At 50.1% G+C, this 18,402-nt stretch overlaps 1 protein-coding gene across 2 annotated transcripts in view; it reads right to left on the reverse strand.

The window, feature by feature from the left end:
• Nucleotides 1-562: 562 nt before the first annotated feature.
• Nucleotides 563-18,402, reverse strand: part of DYM (dymeclin) — a 334,042-nt gene continuing 316,202 nt past the window's right edge. For both annotated transcript variants that reach the window (XM_045065612.1, XM_004752183.3), the window contains one exon: nucleotides 563-2,962. In XM_045065612.1, coding sequence (XP_044921547.1) covers nucleotides 2,813-2,962 — 150 coding nt within the window. In that variant the 3' untranslated portion in view covers nucleotides 563-2,812. The remainder of the gene's footprint in view (nucleotides 2,963-18,402) is intronic.

Genomic DNA, 18,402 nt, shown 5'->3' on the forward strand with positions numbered 1-18,402 from the left:
AAGCGTCCCCCATCCACTGAACATTTCTCTTCACCTTAGCAAGCTTGAGGAAGTTGCTAAGGGTTCTGGTCGGTGCTGGTTCGATGTTCTCCCCTCTTCCCACCTTGCACGTTTCCAGCTCCTGTGACTTCCTTCGGGAGCAGTGGACTTTCTGGACTTCACCCCAGGGACCTTCTCCGTCTCTGTCCCTGAGCTCTGCCATAGCCCTGATTCTGCCTTCACTGCCGAACGAGGAGCACCTTGGGATACCAAGGCTGCTGCTCACAGATCCCACACCGGCCTCAGCGGGGGACTGTGGGCCCCAGAGTTACCGTTTTGCAGCTTTTTTGCACAGCGCCTTGAACTCCTGATAGGAACGGTGATACCGAAAGGGGCCCATGCTTTCCAAAACAAATATCATGGCAGAGCCATTTGCTGATGACACAGCGCAGTAACAGTTTCGTATCTTGGGGAAGGTCAGACGTTAACTTCCATCCAAACACAAGATGGGCCTGTACTGCCTCATTCTACACATTTTTACTTTGTGGAAGACACATTTCTAAGCAAATTAATGCGAGCGCAATTCAAGTTTGTCAGTTAAATTTATTGTCACGTAATAAATCTTTCACAAAAACCAGGAGGAGACTCCCGGTGGGTCTCCCGAGCTGAGGCAGTGACGCAGTGGAGTCTGGAAGCGTGTGCCCACATGCTGCCTGAGGCCGTGGCCGCAGCTGAGCTTTCAGGCCGGTGAGCACTTCTGCTGCTTGGTTCATTAAGAGCGGGCGGGGGAGAGGAGCCTGCTGGAGAATAGGGCTTTGGAGGCACCTCGGTGAGCCAGGTGGCCTGGGGAGGAAACGGTGAGATCCCCTCAGTCAAGGCCTCTGTGGTTGTTGGGCCTCTCTGGCTTTTGGGGGACTCTATTTCCTCATGCCCCAAGAACTGACAGGCCTGCAGCCTAGTGATTAACCCATGGTGCTGCCCAGCCCTCAGCCTCCAAGGACAGGTCCAGGTCCTGACAGAGGTTCAGGTGCTGCACGCGACTCTTTTAATATTGTGTGTTTTGGTTAAAAGGAAAGGAAGCAAATCAAAATGCGCGGGAAACCAATTCAAGCTGTCTCTTGTCTCCCCGTGAGGGGAACACGAAACACCGGCTACCTGAAATGATCGCCATTCAGACTGGGAGGGCGGGCCCCACCTTCAGATGGCCTTGCTCCCGGGGCTCCACTGAACAGGAGCTGTTGCCACGCCTCGTCTGTCCGTGGCCTTGTCCCTGAGATCTTACAGGAGCCACCCAGCCTCACGGTGACAGAAGAGGACTGCACAGAGCAAGACCCTAGGAAGCCGTGGACCACCTGCACTTGCCTCCTGCGTCCAGCCACCAGCGATGCCCCTTCGTCCGTCCGTCTGTCTGTCAGTCAGCCTCAGGGAGCTTCAGCTCCAGTGCCTGTCCTGATGACGAAGATGAAACCACCTGGTTGGCCCCCAAAAGCCCACCAAAGTGATGGAGCAGCCCAGGCTTTTCACAGGTAGAAGCCACACAGATGGGCATGACATGCTGATATGTTCTTCACCTTTCCAGAGCTTGCTGGAACTGAAGATAGCTCCTCCTAGGCCCTCTGAGATTGTGATGGACCAAAAGGACCCCCGGCGTCCAGCCCAGGGACACAGGGAGAGGAGAGAAGCTAGTTCCCGACAGAGATCAGCCAACGGCCACCTGATGAGGGGTGCTCAGTCTCACTTGGGATTACATGCTTTGTATGCAGAAAAGCAAATACTTTTCGTGTCTTTGAGAAAGAGACGAGGCTCCTCATTCGGGCTGTGAGAGGGTGGTCGTGGACTCAGACCCTGACTCCACAGGCCCACCCCACTCTGGCCTCAGTGCCCATGGCTCCGGCCGGCACCCTCTGCTCAGGGCAGCCCCGGCACGGCTGCCCTCAGAGAAGCTTCTTCCTCTAGTTCAGGGCCCAAAAAAAGTTTAAACAAAGTCAGAAATGAAGAGAAAAACATGTTTTTAATCTCATGTGGAATAGCGTATTAATCAAATTGGTCTCCTTTTCTCCTAATAGCCTGGTTGAAGAAAAAAGATTGCTTTCAAAATGAAGCTTTTCTTTTCCCAATGATTAATACAGAGTGGATTAACTTAATTTGTGCTAGACTCCAATTTAATTCAGCTACAGCTCAGAGGCCAAAGCCACAGTAAAGCTAATCTGAGCTTTTTAAGAAGGAGCCACTTCTTTCTTTGAAAGATGCAGAGGATCTGATCTAAAGGCTCACATCCCACGGCCCCGGCATAGTGTCTGTTAAATCATGGGCCCTCTAGAAGGCAACCCAGCATACATATGACTTCATTTCCTTACTAATTCCTGTCTCGTCATCTTTTCAGATATTTCTCTATGTTGAAAAAACACACACACACACACACACACACACGTGCATGCGTGTACACACTGGACAAAAACAAAAATCTTGAACATGCAAAGAAAAAAACAGTATGTCTGGTGAAGTGTTACATGCCTAAGGCATCGGGTTCCTGGAAAAGCTCTAGATTTTTGGTTTAGAAATAAAATTGCATGTGGAATAGCAGGTTTTTACCTTTATTATGGTCGCGTACCCCCCCTCCCCCCTTTTTTGCACTACAATCTAAGCTGAGTGATCTCCTGCCAACCGGCACCAATTCTCCACATCCAAGTGTGTAAGGGAAGCACGCCTGTGTGATCCTCTCTGCTGGAAGGTACACTGGGCACTCTGTCTACTTCTGTTCCCCCAGGAAGAAAGTAACTAGAAGGACTGCTCAGCTGGAGGGAGGGGGGAGGGTGGGAGACGGTGGCGGCCCTCAGTCGGAATCCATCGTGAAGAGCTGGATGTCCTGGGGGTTCCAGTAGAGGCCTACTGCTGAGTTGTAGACCAGAGACCACACATAAGGGATAAAAAACTCCTCCGGCTGCTCCTCTTCCACATATTTGAATTTCAATTCTGGAAATTTCTGCAACAAAAACAAGACGATTTTGTGATCTCACAGTTCTGTGCAAAAAAGCCCTGTTGAGGTGTGCGGGGAAGCCTGCCTCGCTCACTGGCCACAGGGCCTGAGAGCTCTGGGGCTTCCCTGGTCGTTCGCAAACGACTCCTGAGAACACGTGCAGGACACGGAGGAAAGACGAATAAGCCGAATAAGCCCGTCAGTGCTGTCTGCTGAGTGGGGAGCAGGGACCCGAAGAGGGGGAGGCAGGAGGACAGATGTCCGAGCGGAAACGGGCCCTGCATGGGTGACAGACGCCTGGCTCCTCCTGAGAGGCTTTGCCTTCAGGGCTGAGTCACCGTGAGGACGAGAGCTTTCCTTCACAGCTCCTCAGCCTTGACGGGCAGGACAGGCCCGCGCCCCTCGCAGATGGGTGCTGGGGCGGCCTGCCGTGCGCGGCTCTGCTGGGGGCCTCCTCCTCGGGCCGGGGTGATGGCTGTGGCCTCGTGGAGGGAGGCTGGGTGATCCCTCGCCGGGGCTCAGTGAAAGCTTCAGTCTGGCTCTGTGAGCGCAGCCAGGCGCCCGGCACACGCTCTGCCGGCCGGCGGGTGAGCGAGCACTGTGCCTGGAGCGCCTCCCCGGGATTTGGGTTTTTCAGTTTCTAAGTTTTCTCGCACCAGGGCGGAGGAAGGGATTCTCAAGGCCCCTCTGGGCACCTTCCCTTGCCAAGGTGACCTGGGCAGGACTTGGGACAGTCGGGGCCGGGAGACGGGCAGGTGACAGTGGCCTGAGAAGAGCGGAGTGTCGGAAGGCAGGCGGGGGCAGTGGAAGAGACGAAGGGGAAACATGTACGGGGAGCGCATGATGGGCACGTTTTTCTCCGCCCGGCTTGCTGCTCTTCGCCCAACACGGTGGTCAGGCACTTAGTAACCTGATGAAGGTGTGACTGCGACAACCAACCACATCCTGAGGACCGAGCACGTGCCAGGCAATAGGAATGCTTCATGGATATTGTCTCATTCCGTCTTTCATTCATGAGACTGGCCGGGTGTCTGCGGCTCTGCACCGGCCCAGGGCTGCGGGGGGCGGTGGGGGCAGCGGGGGGGGGGGCAGCGGCCATGCGCTGGCCTCTCCTCAGAGAGGGTGCGCTTTCCTGAGGGGGAGACAGACCGCGGCAGCAATGACAAAACAATGAGAACAGGTTAGTCACACGTGGAAAGACAGGAGGCTCCAGAGGCCCGAGGGAGGCCGTGGGGCAGCCGGGCGAAGAGGGAAGGGTGTTCCTCCTGCAGGGCCAGACGGAGGCACGGCCTGTGTGAGGCAGGGGCACAGCGGGCTGGAGGGGGGAGGAAGAAGAAGCGGAGGCAGAGGAGGTGATGGAGTTGGAGGACGGGGAGGAGGAAGCACCAGCAAGCAGAGTCCAGACCCAGGAAGGGGGTGGGGACAGGCCCGGCCCAGGGGAGAGGCAAACAGGCCTAAATTAAGATGAAGGAGCGGGGTGGGCAGGAAAGCCACCCACTCACCCACACAGAATCGTAGGAATTTAATTTTTATTTATTTTAAAGACTTATTTTCTAGAGAGACAGAGCATGTGTGAATGAATGGGGGGGGGAAGGGCAGAGGGAGAGAGAGAATCTCAAGCAGACGCCCCACTGAGCGCAGAGCCCAACACGGGCTCAATCCCAGGACCCTGAGATCATGATCTGAGACAGAAGCAAGAGTTGACCGCTTAACTGACCACCGAGGCACCCTTTACAGGAATTTTAAGAGAGACTCGACCCCTATGTGCTGGGTCTTCAGAGCTCCAGAAAGATGAGAGAAGGGCAGAGTAAGGAGATGCTTCTGGCAAGGGGAGTTTTGAGTTAAATCCTCAAACTGTGTATAGGAATTCCTGAAAGGGGGTTACTCTGGTCATGGATGTTACTTCAACATACCACACAGAGCGCAGACCCGTCACAGCTTTAATGCAAACCAACTCTAACCCAGGGCTCCGAAGGCATTCGGTAAACACAAGTACACACAGCGGGGTTGCCAAGTGGCCTGCATTACCTGCTCCCACACCCTCCCTCGCACTCTCCGTACCCCATACTTCGGAGGCCTGTGCAGAAGGCCTCTGGGGTAATGAAAACCCCAGCCTTTTCAGTCCTTTGTTTTCATCAGTCGTGGGCTGAGATGACAGCGGCGGCAGGGACTGCCACTGAGGAGGGGACAGCTCCTCCCAGCGGGCTCTTCCCGGCCTTCTGGCTGACACGGTTTGGTCCGCTCAGGCAGACGACGGCTGCCGACACTTACAGATGTGACTGGACTTCAGGGGGGCCCTCTCCACGCCCAGTGCTGCTTCCGGCCTGGCCCAGCATCCTCAGGGATGAGGGAACAGAGTTCTTGGAGGCGAAAATGGATCTCTGTCATGGAGTCAGTTGTGTTGCCTTATAGGTCACAACAACGATACTCCTTCCCGTGAGAAGCCCATGTTTGCAGCAACAGGGCGCGGCTGGTGGCAACCAGCAGCTGGGCGCACCCCAGCAACACGCTGTGGGCAGTCACCCCAAGGTCCTGCCGAGGCCGACACGGCCAACGCCGCTGATGAAAGGTGAAGCAGAGCCTGGAGAGGCCAAGCAGGTTCTAGGTCGCGCAGCACGTGGGGTGGAATTGGGATTAAAGTGTAGGTCTGACTGGATGGGAAAGTCAGCTTGAAAAGTGACAGAGAGCTGTGGCCATGTAGTGGCTAAGCTCTGTCCTTTAGTTCAACTCTCCTAGGCCGCCTGGGGCCCCTCAGGGATAGCATTGTGCTCCTCGGCATGGCACAGACCCCAGCTCACTGCTGGTCCTTAAAGAACAACCAAGCCACAGGGACGTCATCATCATCAAGAATGAGGAACTGTGTTTGAAGAAGAAATTTACCCTGTAATAACAAAGATGAACATGCTAGTTCTTAGAACGGCCCCAAACTTGAGAAAACCTCTCACACCGACCCAGAGAGAAGTAAGGGGCTGGGGGTGGGGGTTGGGGGGACAGAGGTGGTGGCCTGAAAAGGTCAGAGTCCCCGTACTGCTCTTTAAACTAGACTAACAACACCCTACATTTCTTTTTTTTTTTTTTTTTTTTTTTTTTTTAAATTATTTTTAAAGATATTTTTTATTTATTTGACACAGAGAGAGAGGTCACAAGCAGGCAGAGAGGCAGGCAGAGAGAGAGAAGGAAGCAGGCTCCCTGCCAAGCAGAGAGCCCGACGCGGGGCTCGATCCCAAGACCCTGGGATCATGACCAGAGCCGAAGGCAGAGGCTTTAACCCACTGAGCCACCCAGGCGCCCCCACCCTACATTTCTAAGTGGTAATGTTGCCAACACGATGCACTTTTTTAGAGGTAGAAATGACTAAAAGATGTGCGGCCTTTTCTCCATCCAGTGACGTATCTGGAGGTTTTCCTCACAAGGCCTTAGGAAAGGGCGTCACACAATCCGCAGCAGGCTGTTCCCTGCCTCTCTGAGGGTGGAATGGAAAAGGGAACCAGAAAACCAATGGCTTTTGTAAGAACTCCCTCCAACTTAATTAAAGACGCTTAGACTAGAGTCACTCAGTGGCTGGCACAAAGTTTTCTTGCCCTCATGATTTTGGGGAAATTCTGATGACTGTTCAGTGTGAGAGAGTGATGAGTCCGAGCCTGCCCTTCGATCGTGCATGGGCAGATCGAGGAAAAGGCCACTAGGAAAAGCACCTGGCATCCCCACCACTATCCTTCCCACCACCTGAGCCAGCAGAGCTGAAAACGCCTTGTTCTCACTGTGGCTCAAGTTTATGTCAAAACAGCAACCCCTCTCTCACTCTGGTAGTAAACGTAGTTCAGACTCTGAACAGAGGATGGCACCCAGGTTCGCAAGAACATCCGGTATTCGGTATGTGACAGCAGATGAAAGACAGCATATAAAACGGCATAAACTTTACGGCTGACATCTGTAGCTAACAGAACTGATCACTTATTATGCGGCGGGCAAGTTCAAACACTACATTTAGTCCCTCATCGAATCCTTGAACTAGGAAAAGCACTTGAAAGGCAAGCAGATAATTTGAGTTTTAGCCCCATCTTTTCCCGCTAATTCATTCATTCAGCAAGTAGTTTCCAAGGCCTGTCGTGTCATGAGCTCAGGACGAAAAATGGAGCTGAGTGACACACACGCAATCCTAGCATTTAAGAGCTGGAAGTCCAGGCCTTGGGAGCGGGGTGACCTGGGACAAGGCTCAAACCGTCACTCAGGATCTTAAAACATAAAGTTTACTCTGAGATTTTGAATTTAACCATCCGTCTCCTTCACAGGATTGTAACAAACTGAATGAGCTGGTGCCAGTCTGGGGGAGAGGGTGAACGTCGAAAGGTCCTGAGCAGTCCTGTGGGTTGATGAGAGATGGTTTTAAAGTCTAAGCCCCCCAATTGCTTAAAACTGAGACAAACATGAGCTTAGCTGCTCTGTGGCCTGAGAGCTTGTGGCTAACGGCGTGGCCGTCCAGCCATGACCCTGCCCGTGCTGGCTTGTGACAAAGGGCCAACCCCTGCCACACACTGGACGCCTGCGTCATGTTGCTGGAACGGGGACCACTGGACACAGTGGAAGCAAAAGAGCAAGTCCAGACAAAGCGGCATGAATGCACTTCTACTACTGCAAAACCTGGATACTGTGGCTCACACACACACACACACACACACACACACACACACACACGCACATGCCCCTGAATTTGCAGGACCAGCTCCCCTCTCCTCAAAGGAACAAGTGAGCGCAGAGGTAGTATTTCTTGTGTTCTTTGCGCAGATCTTTTCAGCAACACTTAAAAGGTTCAGAACAGAGCATAAACCATAAATACCAGGAAAAAGAAGAGCACGTACTCGAAATCTGGCTACACACATTTTCAAAGCACAAGGTAAAGAGCTTCCTTTTTCCTGCAATGAGTTGTTTTTAAGACAGTGTACTGGGAACATTTTAAAAGGGTGAAATAATAGAAATTATGAGTGTTTTGGAAACACTCTTCAGTCAACCTGACTGAATGTCAATGTGGCCTCCGTAGGACAAGCCAGGCTCAAGCTGCAGTGAATTTGCGGCCCCCTCAAATTTACCTGTGTCGCTGGAGAGAGCCAACATGGTTAGAGAATTAAATAGACATTCTTAAAAATATGTGCTCCTCTAATATGTCTTAGAAGTCTTGAAAGCTAAGGAAAACAAAGACAAAAGGTTTTATTTAGCGCTAATGACACTGAGGACACATTTTGTCAGGATTCAGTCCAAGAAATATCATAGTCTGAAAGTCAGATCAACAACCTAGAAAAAGTCACTCTTCTCTTTATGTTCCTTTTCAAGCCAATGGAGAACAATAATGCCATCCTGTGATGGCTGAGGGAAGTCCAACTTCCTCACTTGAGTGTCGTCGTTCTGACTGGGCCGCCTGGGCCCTCCCAGGCCTTCCCAGCTCCAACATCCGTCCACATGTTCTTAAGCACAACTCCTCTCTGGAGTTCCCAGACCCCCTTTGGGCTCTAGCCAGGGGCTGTCGGCGGATGGATGTGCTTGAGGACCACAAAAGCTCTGGGAAAGTACAGGAGGGCCCCTGGGGACACGGGGGCTTCAACTTGATAGTTATGGCAAGAACTCTCCGGAATGGGCTAGCAGAGGGCAGGGTGCTGGTCACGTTGGGCCCAAGCTTTTGTCCCTTTCTTTCTGAGACAGTTGTCCTGTGACTTAGCTCCATAAGGAGAGAAAACCCATCTCTCAAGCTCAGAGCTTGGTCTCAATCCAAAGCTACTTACAAACAATCCGGTTGTTTTGATTTTTGGAGCCAGAGGTAATGCTAGACTCTCAAGTTTGGCTGGAATGTTTTTATCAGCTCCAGTGAATCAACCCACCACAGTGGGACATCCGGACGCCCGGCCCAGAGACAAAGCAGAGGTCTGACTTGGTGATTGAGACTCGGGTATAACAAGCAGACCAAAAGCTTTGAAGACCAAGTCTTTCGGCTGTCAGTCATGTGATTGGGTGAAAACCCACAGGAAGTTCAGTGAGCAGATGTAGGGCTCCACTGCAATAATGTTTATGACCACGAAAGTTCAATAGCGCTTTCCCCGTTTCACCTAAAGATGACAGAGATAGCACCAGAAACTCTAGCAAGCTCCTGGCCTGGCTCCAGAAATGCAGTGCCGTGTAAAATCAAACCTCTACATAGCACGTTAGAAAGAATTCTTTAAAAGCCCGCATTTAGTCTCTGAAGGGAGTGGTGAGGGGCGATGGTTGGGGGCGAGGCGGAGGGCAGAGGGGAGTTCCTGTTGGTGGCACATGCAGTGTTGGCGGTGGGCAGGTTCTGTGTCGACAGAAAGCCAACTGGTTTCAAGATCTGTTGTAAGACGGCAAGATGGAAGCGTTTACTACATACAGTGGTTTTATCTGGGGGTGCGTTTGGGGAGGATTTCCAGCTCCCCTGCCCTTCTCTCCCTCATCCGCTATGACTGTGCGACACCGAGCCCCTCAGTGATGGGCCCTTAAAGTAAACCCCAGTAAGTACCAGCTGCATCTGAGGCGCCGTGCTTGGGGCTCGGGAAGAGGGAAAGGAGGAAGAACTGGTGTTTCTCTACCAGGCAGTATAATCTGGAGGGATAAGAACCGACAGGAGCGTGGCACATGAAGGATGGACAGTGCCCCGGCAGGGCACCCTCCCAGGTCCCTCTGGCTAATACCCCAGGATCAGAAGATGTGAGGTGGGCTTGGCCAACAAACTCCAGGAGAAACAAGGAACGGACAAATCAGGAAGCATCTACGTTCAGCTGTATTACCGTCCACACAAGGCTGGGCTGCAGTCTCTTCCACGTGTAAAGGAAGGAGTTACACATGGATCAAACGTCATTACTGAACTGACAGAAGACAGGCTCTGGTCTATGGATAACGGAGACGCGGAAGGGGGACTTCTAGTTTATGTCAATTTCAAAAGTAATGAAAAGCTAAATTCAAAATACAGGAAATTAGAAAGGGCTACTTTTTAAAAGTTAGGAATTAGGAAATACGACGCTAAAATTACGAAGACCGTGATGAGGGTGGCTCAGCAGAGAGTCACGAAACACTGCAGATCCGAGAGCACCGCAGCAGGCCAGGAGTGCAGGGAGCCATCTGGGAAGCAAGCTACCTCCTAAAAGGAGGGTTACGGGTGGGCCGGCACCCATCCTGGAAGCTCGTGCCAGGTAACCGCCCACCTCTTGCTCAGGACAACAGCTGGTCACCTGGATCTGCAAGTGACACTAACGGCTTCTGTGACCAGCGGTCAAAAAACTTTTAGGAAAAAATAGATGGAGAGACTAGAAGGATGAACCTACGCTTGTGACGAGCTCTCCCTAAATTTACCGTCATGCCATCAAGCAGAATCTGAAACCCAGCTGAGCGTGAAACCTGAGCAAATATCCCTGGCTAGAGGCTAGACCCCTCCCTTCCAGAACCCGGGTTAAGGGGATCACAGAAGGAGGCTGTCATCAGTTTTAAATTTCTCTCTCTTTTCTGAGGGCTGGTGGGATGGTACGAAGGAGGAAGGACGGACAGGCAGACTCTCTGGCTGCAGCGGACGTTGGGGAAAAGCCCTGACAGGTGGGTTCTAGCCTGTAGGGACAGGGCTGGGGACAGGCAGGGAGCGGACACTGGGTGTGCAGAGACCCTCAGGAGCCCCGAGCACACCTCGGGGCCGGGCAAGTACTGTGGGGCTAGTGCCCAGGAAAGACGGAGGGTGACGCCAGGGAGGTGGGTCTCCAGGGCTGGGGTGGCAGGTCCAGTTCATGTGGTGAGAGAACAGGCTGGGGACGGATATTTGCAATTTAAAAGTCATTAGCTCCGACGCTACAGTCCAGTTAACTAAATGTGTAAACTCCTCAAGACTGACCTGCATTATTGAGTCACAGCTCTTGTTCTGGAAGCCAATCAATTCCAATTCAGGAGGCTGGGGGGAGGCGGGGGACGGAGGTTCCAGGGTGAGAGGATGAAAGGCCAAAGCGGAGTGTTGACTGGCAGGACTTTGTTGAAAGCAGGCCCATGGGAGGGCCGGCAGCAGGAAGTGCCTGTCCTTCTGTAGCAGCTCATCAGTTTGGATAGGACCCAGCTCTCTGACCCGGAGAGTACGATCCCAGAAAATAAACCTACTATTAGATAAAATTCCCAGTAGAATATATGCTCCTGGAGGGCAGGGATTTTAATTTTTCCACTGATGTGTTCCTCCCGACCCCCCCCCCCCCCGTGCTTAGAATATTGCCAAGGGCTTCAGAACAGTTCGCTGTGTAAATGAATGACGGGGTAAATGAACAAATGTGTACAAACGGTTGTTTGTAGAAAAACCTAGAGCTGTTTGGGGGGGGGCGGGGGAGGAGTTTGGGAAATGGGAGTCCCGCACACTGAGTGAGTTAATGGAGTAACTGTCTAAATTTATTTGCAACAGAGTGAGCCGAATTAAGCCCATGTCACTTTGAGAAGCAAATGAGCTGACTTACTGGGATTTGGGGGGCAATACTTCAAATCTAATAGATTCATTTACTTCTCAAACTGCCATGCTCCTTGCCTACCACCATTCTGCCATGTTGGATTCCTGCTGGTAGAAAAATCTAGCCCATGGATAGTGGATAATATTGATATACATTAAATCAACATTAAAATTAAAATAAGTTCAATGTTCATTAAACATTAAATATGTTCAATGTTCATTAAACTATGTTCAAATATGCTCAATGCCATATTTTATATTTCAAAATACATCTAATTATGGAAAATGATGAACTGTTTGGATGTAAATTACAGTCATGGACTAGACAGATGCATAATATGTTAACAGAGACAAGTTCCAGTCTTGATCAGCCTTTTACGGTTTACTCTTGTCAAGGTCACGATGTGGCCAGACCAGATGCCCTCAAATGAACACTTAAGTTCTAAGTGCTGTTTCAGTGATAATCTTTCTTTACACTATGCTTTTTTCAGAATAATATGTGAACTAGGGGTGTGAGAGAGAGACAGATTTGGAGAAAGATTCTAAATCATGTTTAGATAAATTCTAGCAAAACAAGGATCCTTGCTGAGTTTGAAATGTCCATGCATGAGGAGTTACATGAGAATGACATGTACAGGACATGGGGATGTGGGGACAAGGGCAGGCAGGAGGCTTCACTGGCCCAGCCCCAGCCCAGGCTGGGGTGAGTTCAGGTGATAAGAACACAGCCTTTGCCACAGTATGTCAAAGAGATATGTGGAAAGACGATTCCAACTGGGAAAAGCTGCCTCTAATTTCTTAGCGTTAACTTATTGAGTTAACTTCTTTGAACATTCTTATTAGGATTTAAGTTATAAGCAAATGTGATAGTTTTTCAAGACTACAAGGGGATCATCCATTCTTAGAAAAGCCACGCCTTCATTATTCCTTCCTTGGCAAGAAGTTAAAACTAGCCTCTGATAATCAGCATTCCCAGGCACCAATTATAGATAGGAGGATTTTTTCCCCTCTGCTTATGGAAAGAACAAGCTATTCCAAGTGTTACGTGAGAAGCCTTGTGGTTGCTAACCCAATGTTTTCCTCACTCTAGCTGGAGAAAATCCTACTTAAAAGCCACGATCCTCACGACGAGTGTTTATCACCTAAAATTCGGGTTCAGTACCTTCTATAGCCGTACTTCCCAGTGACCCAAGCATGATCCATGAGGGGGTGACCCGGATCTGTGACTTCCTGTCAAATGCCACAGTCTTGGCCCCATAGTTATGACAACATGTGTTGTCAATGAATTAAAAACACAAAATGAGATTTGTTTATTTCTGCACACTCGTTAGGACTAACAAAGAGTATCAGGAAATCTAGAGGAAAGGAAACAGAAGCAGAATGCTCTAAAATGAGCCGACTACTACTTTGTGCCAAAAAGCAGGATTTGGTATGAAATGAGTCTTAGATTCCATTCAAGGATGGTTGTGTCTGGGAAGTTCCAAAATCATAAATGTGAGGTGATTCAATCTAGAAGATGTGATCCCTAGCTTTAAAAAAGACAGGTTGAGGTCAGTTAGAAAAACCCATATTACATTCCTGAGCCTTAATTTTTTTCCTTCTTCTGAGCCTTAATTCTAAGAACTCCGGGAATGACAGAATGTCAGCACTAGAGGGACTGAACACGCCCACTCCCACATACTTATTTACTCCTACCTTTTAAAAAGAAGGTACAAATAAAACAACAAAAATCTTTAATAGCCCTAAGGTATACGAAGTTAACTGAAATTTACATTAAAGGACTACTAGACACGTTTACTTTTTTTAAATACCTTAACTTTTTTTTTTTTTAAGATTTTATTTATTTATTTGACAGAGATACAAGTAGGCAGAGAGGCAGGCAGAGAGAGAGAGAGAGAGGAGGAAGCAGGCTCCCTGCTGAGCAGAGAGCTCAATGCTGGGCTCGATCCCAGGACCCTGAGATCATGACCTGAGCCGAAGGCAGAGGCTTTAACCCACTGAGCCACCCAGGCGCCCCATACCTTAACTTTTTAAAGAAACTGTTTTAATATAGTGAACATATTCATGCTCTCCGCCCTACACGCCTTCAAACTGAGGCTGTTCTTTGAGAAGGCAATGGACACTTCTCCAAGATTAAAAAAATGCCACTGATAAATTAGTTGTGTTTTTGGTCTCTTGAGGTCAGTAAACACACTGACCATAGTTAAGTGATCAAAAAGCTTGATTTGGTATCATGTATCAGAGGATGCGCTCTGGTGAGATGTCTAATTGGTTGAAAACCTCAAGACGATAGCCAAGCAATGAGTGCATCAGAGAGAACGAATCAAAACACTTCGTCTGATTTTTCTCCGGGAAAACACCAACAGGTAGAAGCAAACACAGAGCAAAGTGGGAGGTCAGGCAGGTCACTGAAGAAGGGGGCATGAGAGAAAACACTAGCACAGCAGAGCTGTAACTGGGAACTAGGACTGGAAAAAGAACAACAACAAAGGGGAAACCTACCCTGCTCTATATTCAACTACAAAGCTAAGAGAATGGAATGGGGTAATCCCTCTCCAACTGGACTATCACAGATGTATATAATTTAGAATTTATACCCGCCATGTCAGAAACACAGGAGAATAAAAAGGCCTGTACAAAATATCCAGGGAATATAGGCTACATATTATTTTTTTTTTAATTTGGAAAAAAATTTAAGATTATGTATTTATTTGAGAGAGAGCAAGAGACAACATGAGCAGGGGGAGAGAGGCAGCCTCCCCACTGAGCAGGGAGCCCCAAGTGGGGCTGGATCCCAGGGTGCATGTGCGCACGGGACATTTCTCCAGGCAAACTCCTCCCATTCCCTCGCCCCTGCCGAGAGTCACGCTCCAGAAACACAGAGCAGGGGCATCAGTACCAGCTGGGCAGGCACCTACTAAAACACGAATTCTCGGGCCTCACATAGTCCGTGATTCAGGAAGGCAGAAGGAAAAGAATGACCAGGGCTAAGAAGGATTTCAGTTTTGGAAAAGGTGCCGTTGATGGGAGTGAAGGTTCGGGATCTGGGGTGGGGGCTGAGGCCCCAGATGGTTAAGGCATACCCGAGAACTGGACGTGGAATGCTTTAGACACCACTGAGACAGCTCCCTCATTTAGAACGTGGGGAAAGCGAGGCCTACAGTCACAGTGATTTATTTCAGGCCTCAAGGCTAAAGTGTGACGGAGATCTAACAAGAAATCAGTATTGGGGCCACGGGTGAGGCTGGCTCCCAGACACAGAGGCCCAGAACCATCGGCATGGACCTGAGAATAAAGTGAGAGCTTCCGGAAATATTAAATGGGGAAGGATCAGTGGAGAACGGTGCTTCAGAGACTGCCCAGTGGGTCCAAACCGCGCAAGGGACTTCCTAGCTTCCCTCGCATGCAGCCATTTCACGGATAACGAACTGCTTTTACGCTCTGGCTGTCTATTTCAAGGACGTTGGTGCTACCAGGGGACAGACCGGGGCACAAAGCATACGGAGCTCTGGCTGGCCCGCAGCAGGAGGACCCCTCCAGGCCTGCAGTTCTAGTGGGACTGTGCGTGCAGGACGCTACCTAACAGCTCAGGGCCACGCTCTGCAGCTGTCCCAAAGCATGCCGCGGCGCCCCATGCAATGCTGTCCAGTGCTCTGAAGACAGAAGTTCAATTCCCCTTCTTGGACAAAGGACTCCCTGTAGCAAGAATGGGAAGGCCAAGAGTATGAAGAGCTGAAGGACGGATGAGGTAATGGTCCCTTCTAGGGTTCTAAGAAACACTCCGAGAGGGCGCATGCAAGATGAACGAACCGGCCCTGGGAACAGTGGCCCTGGTGCCAGCCGGGGGTCATGCCGGCGCTGGCCCTGCCATGGGTGTGCACAGCCTCCAGCCTGGCCAGGGCGTGAGGGATGAGGAGGGAGTGGGGGGGAAGGCCTCAGCAGACTTCAGCGTCTTTCAAGTCCTTCTGGTCACGGGCCCATGTCCTCTGCCATCACCTTCTCCTGCTTTCCTGAGGCCGCAGGACCTTGAAGACAATTCCGAGACTGGAGAGCCACGGAGTGTCTCAGAGTCCTTCTTTATTCTAGCACTGAAACTAGGCAGAGCAGCTCACCAGCTCACCAGAGAGAGTATTTTTTTCTTGTCAGTACTATGGAAGGAAGGAACACCACTTCAGATGCTCGGCTTTCCAAAACGCACACAGAGAGAGGGTACTACAGGAGAGCCTGGTGATGTGATCACAGGTCATGTAGGACCTGGGTCTCGGGCCAGAGGCTGCCACCGAGGAGCCGCCCGGAAAGCTAACATAGGCAAAGACGTTAATACCCGTAGCCTGAAATGAACATCGAAGCTTCCGTTTATGAAAGCCTGTTTTTTGCAATTCGTGTATTCCCCCCATGTCCCCATTCCTGTGCAAAAAGGCACAGTTTTGGGTCATTCCTTACTGTGTGAATTTAAAAACTGGCCCACATTTAAAACACTGGCCTCCGGGCAGGTTAGAAATGGAACTACACAGATAGAACCCAACACAATTTCAATGTTTTCCCACAATTTTCTTAAGAAGGGAACATTTCACAACTTTATGAATGAGCCACAACCCACGGGCAGGTGAGAAGGTTGTCTGGAGGGGGCAGAGCAGTGGTACCGAGCGGCCAGGCCAGGCCAGGCCAGCCCAGGAGGGCGAGCGTGCAGGGGGCGAGGGGGAAGAGGGCTGCTCCTGGAGCTGCAGGTCTCATGGACGCCACTCACGTACGGGGTCACGCGGGGCCACAAACCTGGGCCACGGTGGTCAGGAAAGGCAAGACAAGGAAGCGGAGAGTCCTATCTGTCTCTTTCCTCTGCGGGAGTGGCTCTGTGTCCTACAAAAACGGGTGGAGGGGGTAGAACTGGAAACATCAACGAAGGGCGCTGGTCAGGGCCGCGGGGGCCCGGGTCGGTCGGAGAGCTGCGGCTGGGCCAGACGAACGCTTTGCCCCCTGTCCCTTTCTGATTTCCCAACTGACGCGGACTAGAAGTTGTAACAGGCAGGCAGTTGGTACTTAATGCTCCTCATGGCAATGGTCACACTTACCGGTTACTTGAAATGGAAATAACCCCGGGATAAGGAAGCATAAACTTTTAAGATTAATAACGCATCTGCCATGGAAGCCATGAACGGTACAACGGAGAGGGAATTCGGGACGTCTGCATTCAGCTCCGGCTCCAACACTAATAAACTCGGACCAATCACGTCACCTCTCTGATACTTAGTGCCTCATCTGTGAAGCATTACTGCCGAAGAGGCTCACGTGGGGCTGGGGGCCCAGCCGCGGAGGGGGGCGAGGGCACGCTGGGCCAGCACCTCGCTCTGCTTCGTTCAAGCCACGCCACAGAAGGGCTTGGAAAGAGCCCGTCTCCTGCCCTGTGACAAAGGTCATGACCAACGGCAAACAGGGAAACAGAGGGACTCCTTCCTTCTCCATTCTGGTCTCCACCATTACCTTTGTTTTCAAATGCGTCCCCCAGGAGGGAAGCAAAATGCAGGTGAACCCTTCGAAGGTCTATAGTCATTTCCACAATAGGACAGTGGCTTAGCAGGAAGGAGTCTTCTAACATGGGCTCTAATTATGCCACATTTACATATTTGAATACAGAAAGATATAATGCTTATCTTTCCGTTCACTTCCAGGGACTAACCATGGATAACTCAATTTGTTATATGCTGCAAGCATGAAAATTAAATAAGACTGGAATTTACCTGGAAAATATTCACAGAACACTCTATAGGATATTTCTAAGGGAAATCCTAAATTTAAATAATCAACATACTGTAGTTCAGGATTTGGATATAGGAAGCAAATAATAAAATGTTCTTTTATACTTGAAGTTTATTTAGAAAAGAGAATATAGATTTTTTTTAATCAAAATTTGGGATAAATAAGAAAACAAAGTAAAAACTATAAACTTCCCCTAAGGAGAAATACTGTGTGCTCAGCACTAAAGTGATGATGACATCTAAATTCTGGGGCTTTTAAAATAGAGCTTTACTTTTAAAAGAGACAGACTAAGAAAGAACTCTGGGCTTGTTACAAAGAGTAACTAACATTGTTAGTCATCCTTCCGTGGTCTCCCCATCCTGGTGGGCACAAACATTTCTTTTCTTTTTTTAAAGATTTTATTTATTTATTTGAGAGAGAGAGATGACAAGCAGGCAGAGAGAGAGGGGGAAGCAGGCTCCCTGCTGAGCAGAGAGCCCAATGCAGGGCTCGATCCCAGGACCCTGAGATCATGATCTGAGCCGAAGGCAGCAGCTTAACCCACTGAGCCACCCAGGCGCCCCACAAACATTTCTGATGAAGAAAGACGTGCTGAGACAAAGCTGATTCAGCCCCTCCTGCAAGGTGACCTGCTCATATCAGCGCCCTCCCCTCCTCTGTATTAATATTTACTTTTTCATTACAGCCACTGATGCTTTAACAGTTATGGTATTTTAACACAATACTGGCTCTAAAATAATGGTCTTCTTTGCCATTTGGCTGAAGAGTCCCATGATTTGCTGTGACTATACCAAGACCCTGACCAAGTGGCTGACTTGGGGCTGTTTTCCTGGCTGTTCTGGAGCTCAGGGCTGCGGAGTGCCACGGGAGGCAAGGCGGGGGCCACACGGGGCTGCAGTGCTGGGCGGCGGGCTGGCAGCCCAAGCTGAAGGCTTGCTCAGGACCACTGGAAGGCCCATTTTCCCCATGTTTCAGTAGGGACAAGTGCCTGCATACACAAAAGTGGAGAACAGTGTGCCCATCAACCAGCTACAAGTTATGGACTCAAGGTCACTTTTGTTTCATTTATCTCAAACGTTCCTCCTCTGAATTATTTTGGTGCTAATCCCAGACACACTCTTATCCCTAAATATTAACCTATATATTATCATACAGGTTAATAACTTTTTGCTCTACTTTTGAGATACCCAATATGAGACTTAATTAAGTTATAGAGTGATTT

The sequence above is a fragment of the Mustela putorius genome, unplaced genomic scaffold, assembly GCF_011764305.1.
Source record: "Mustela putorius furo isolate JIRA1106 unplaced genomic scaffold, ASM1176430v1.1 tig00003858_pilon_pilon_pilon, whole genome shotgun sequence".
NCBI classification, from domain to species: Eukaryota; Metazoa; Chordata; class Mammalia; order Carnivora; family Mustelidae; genus Mustela; species Mustela putorius.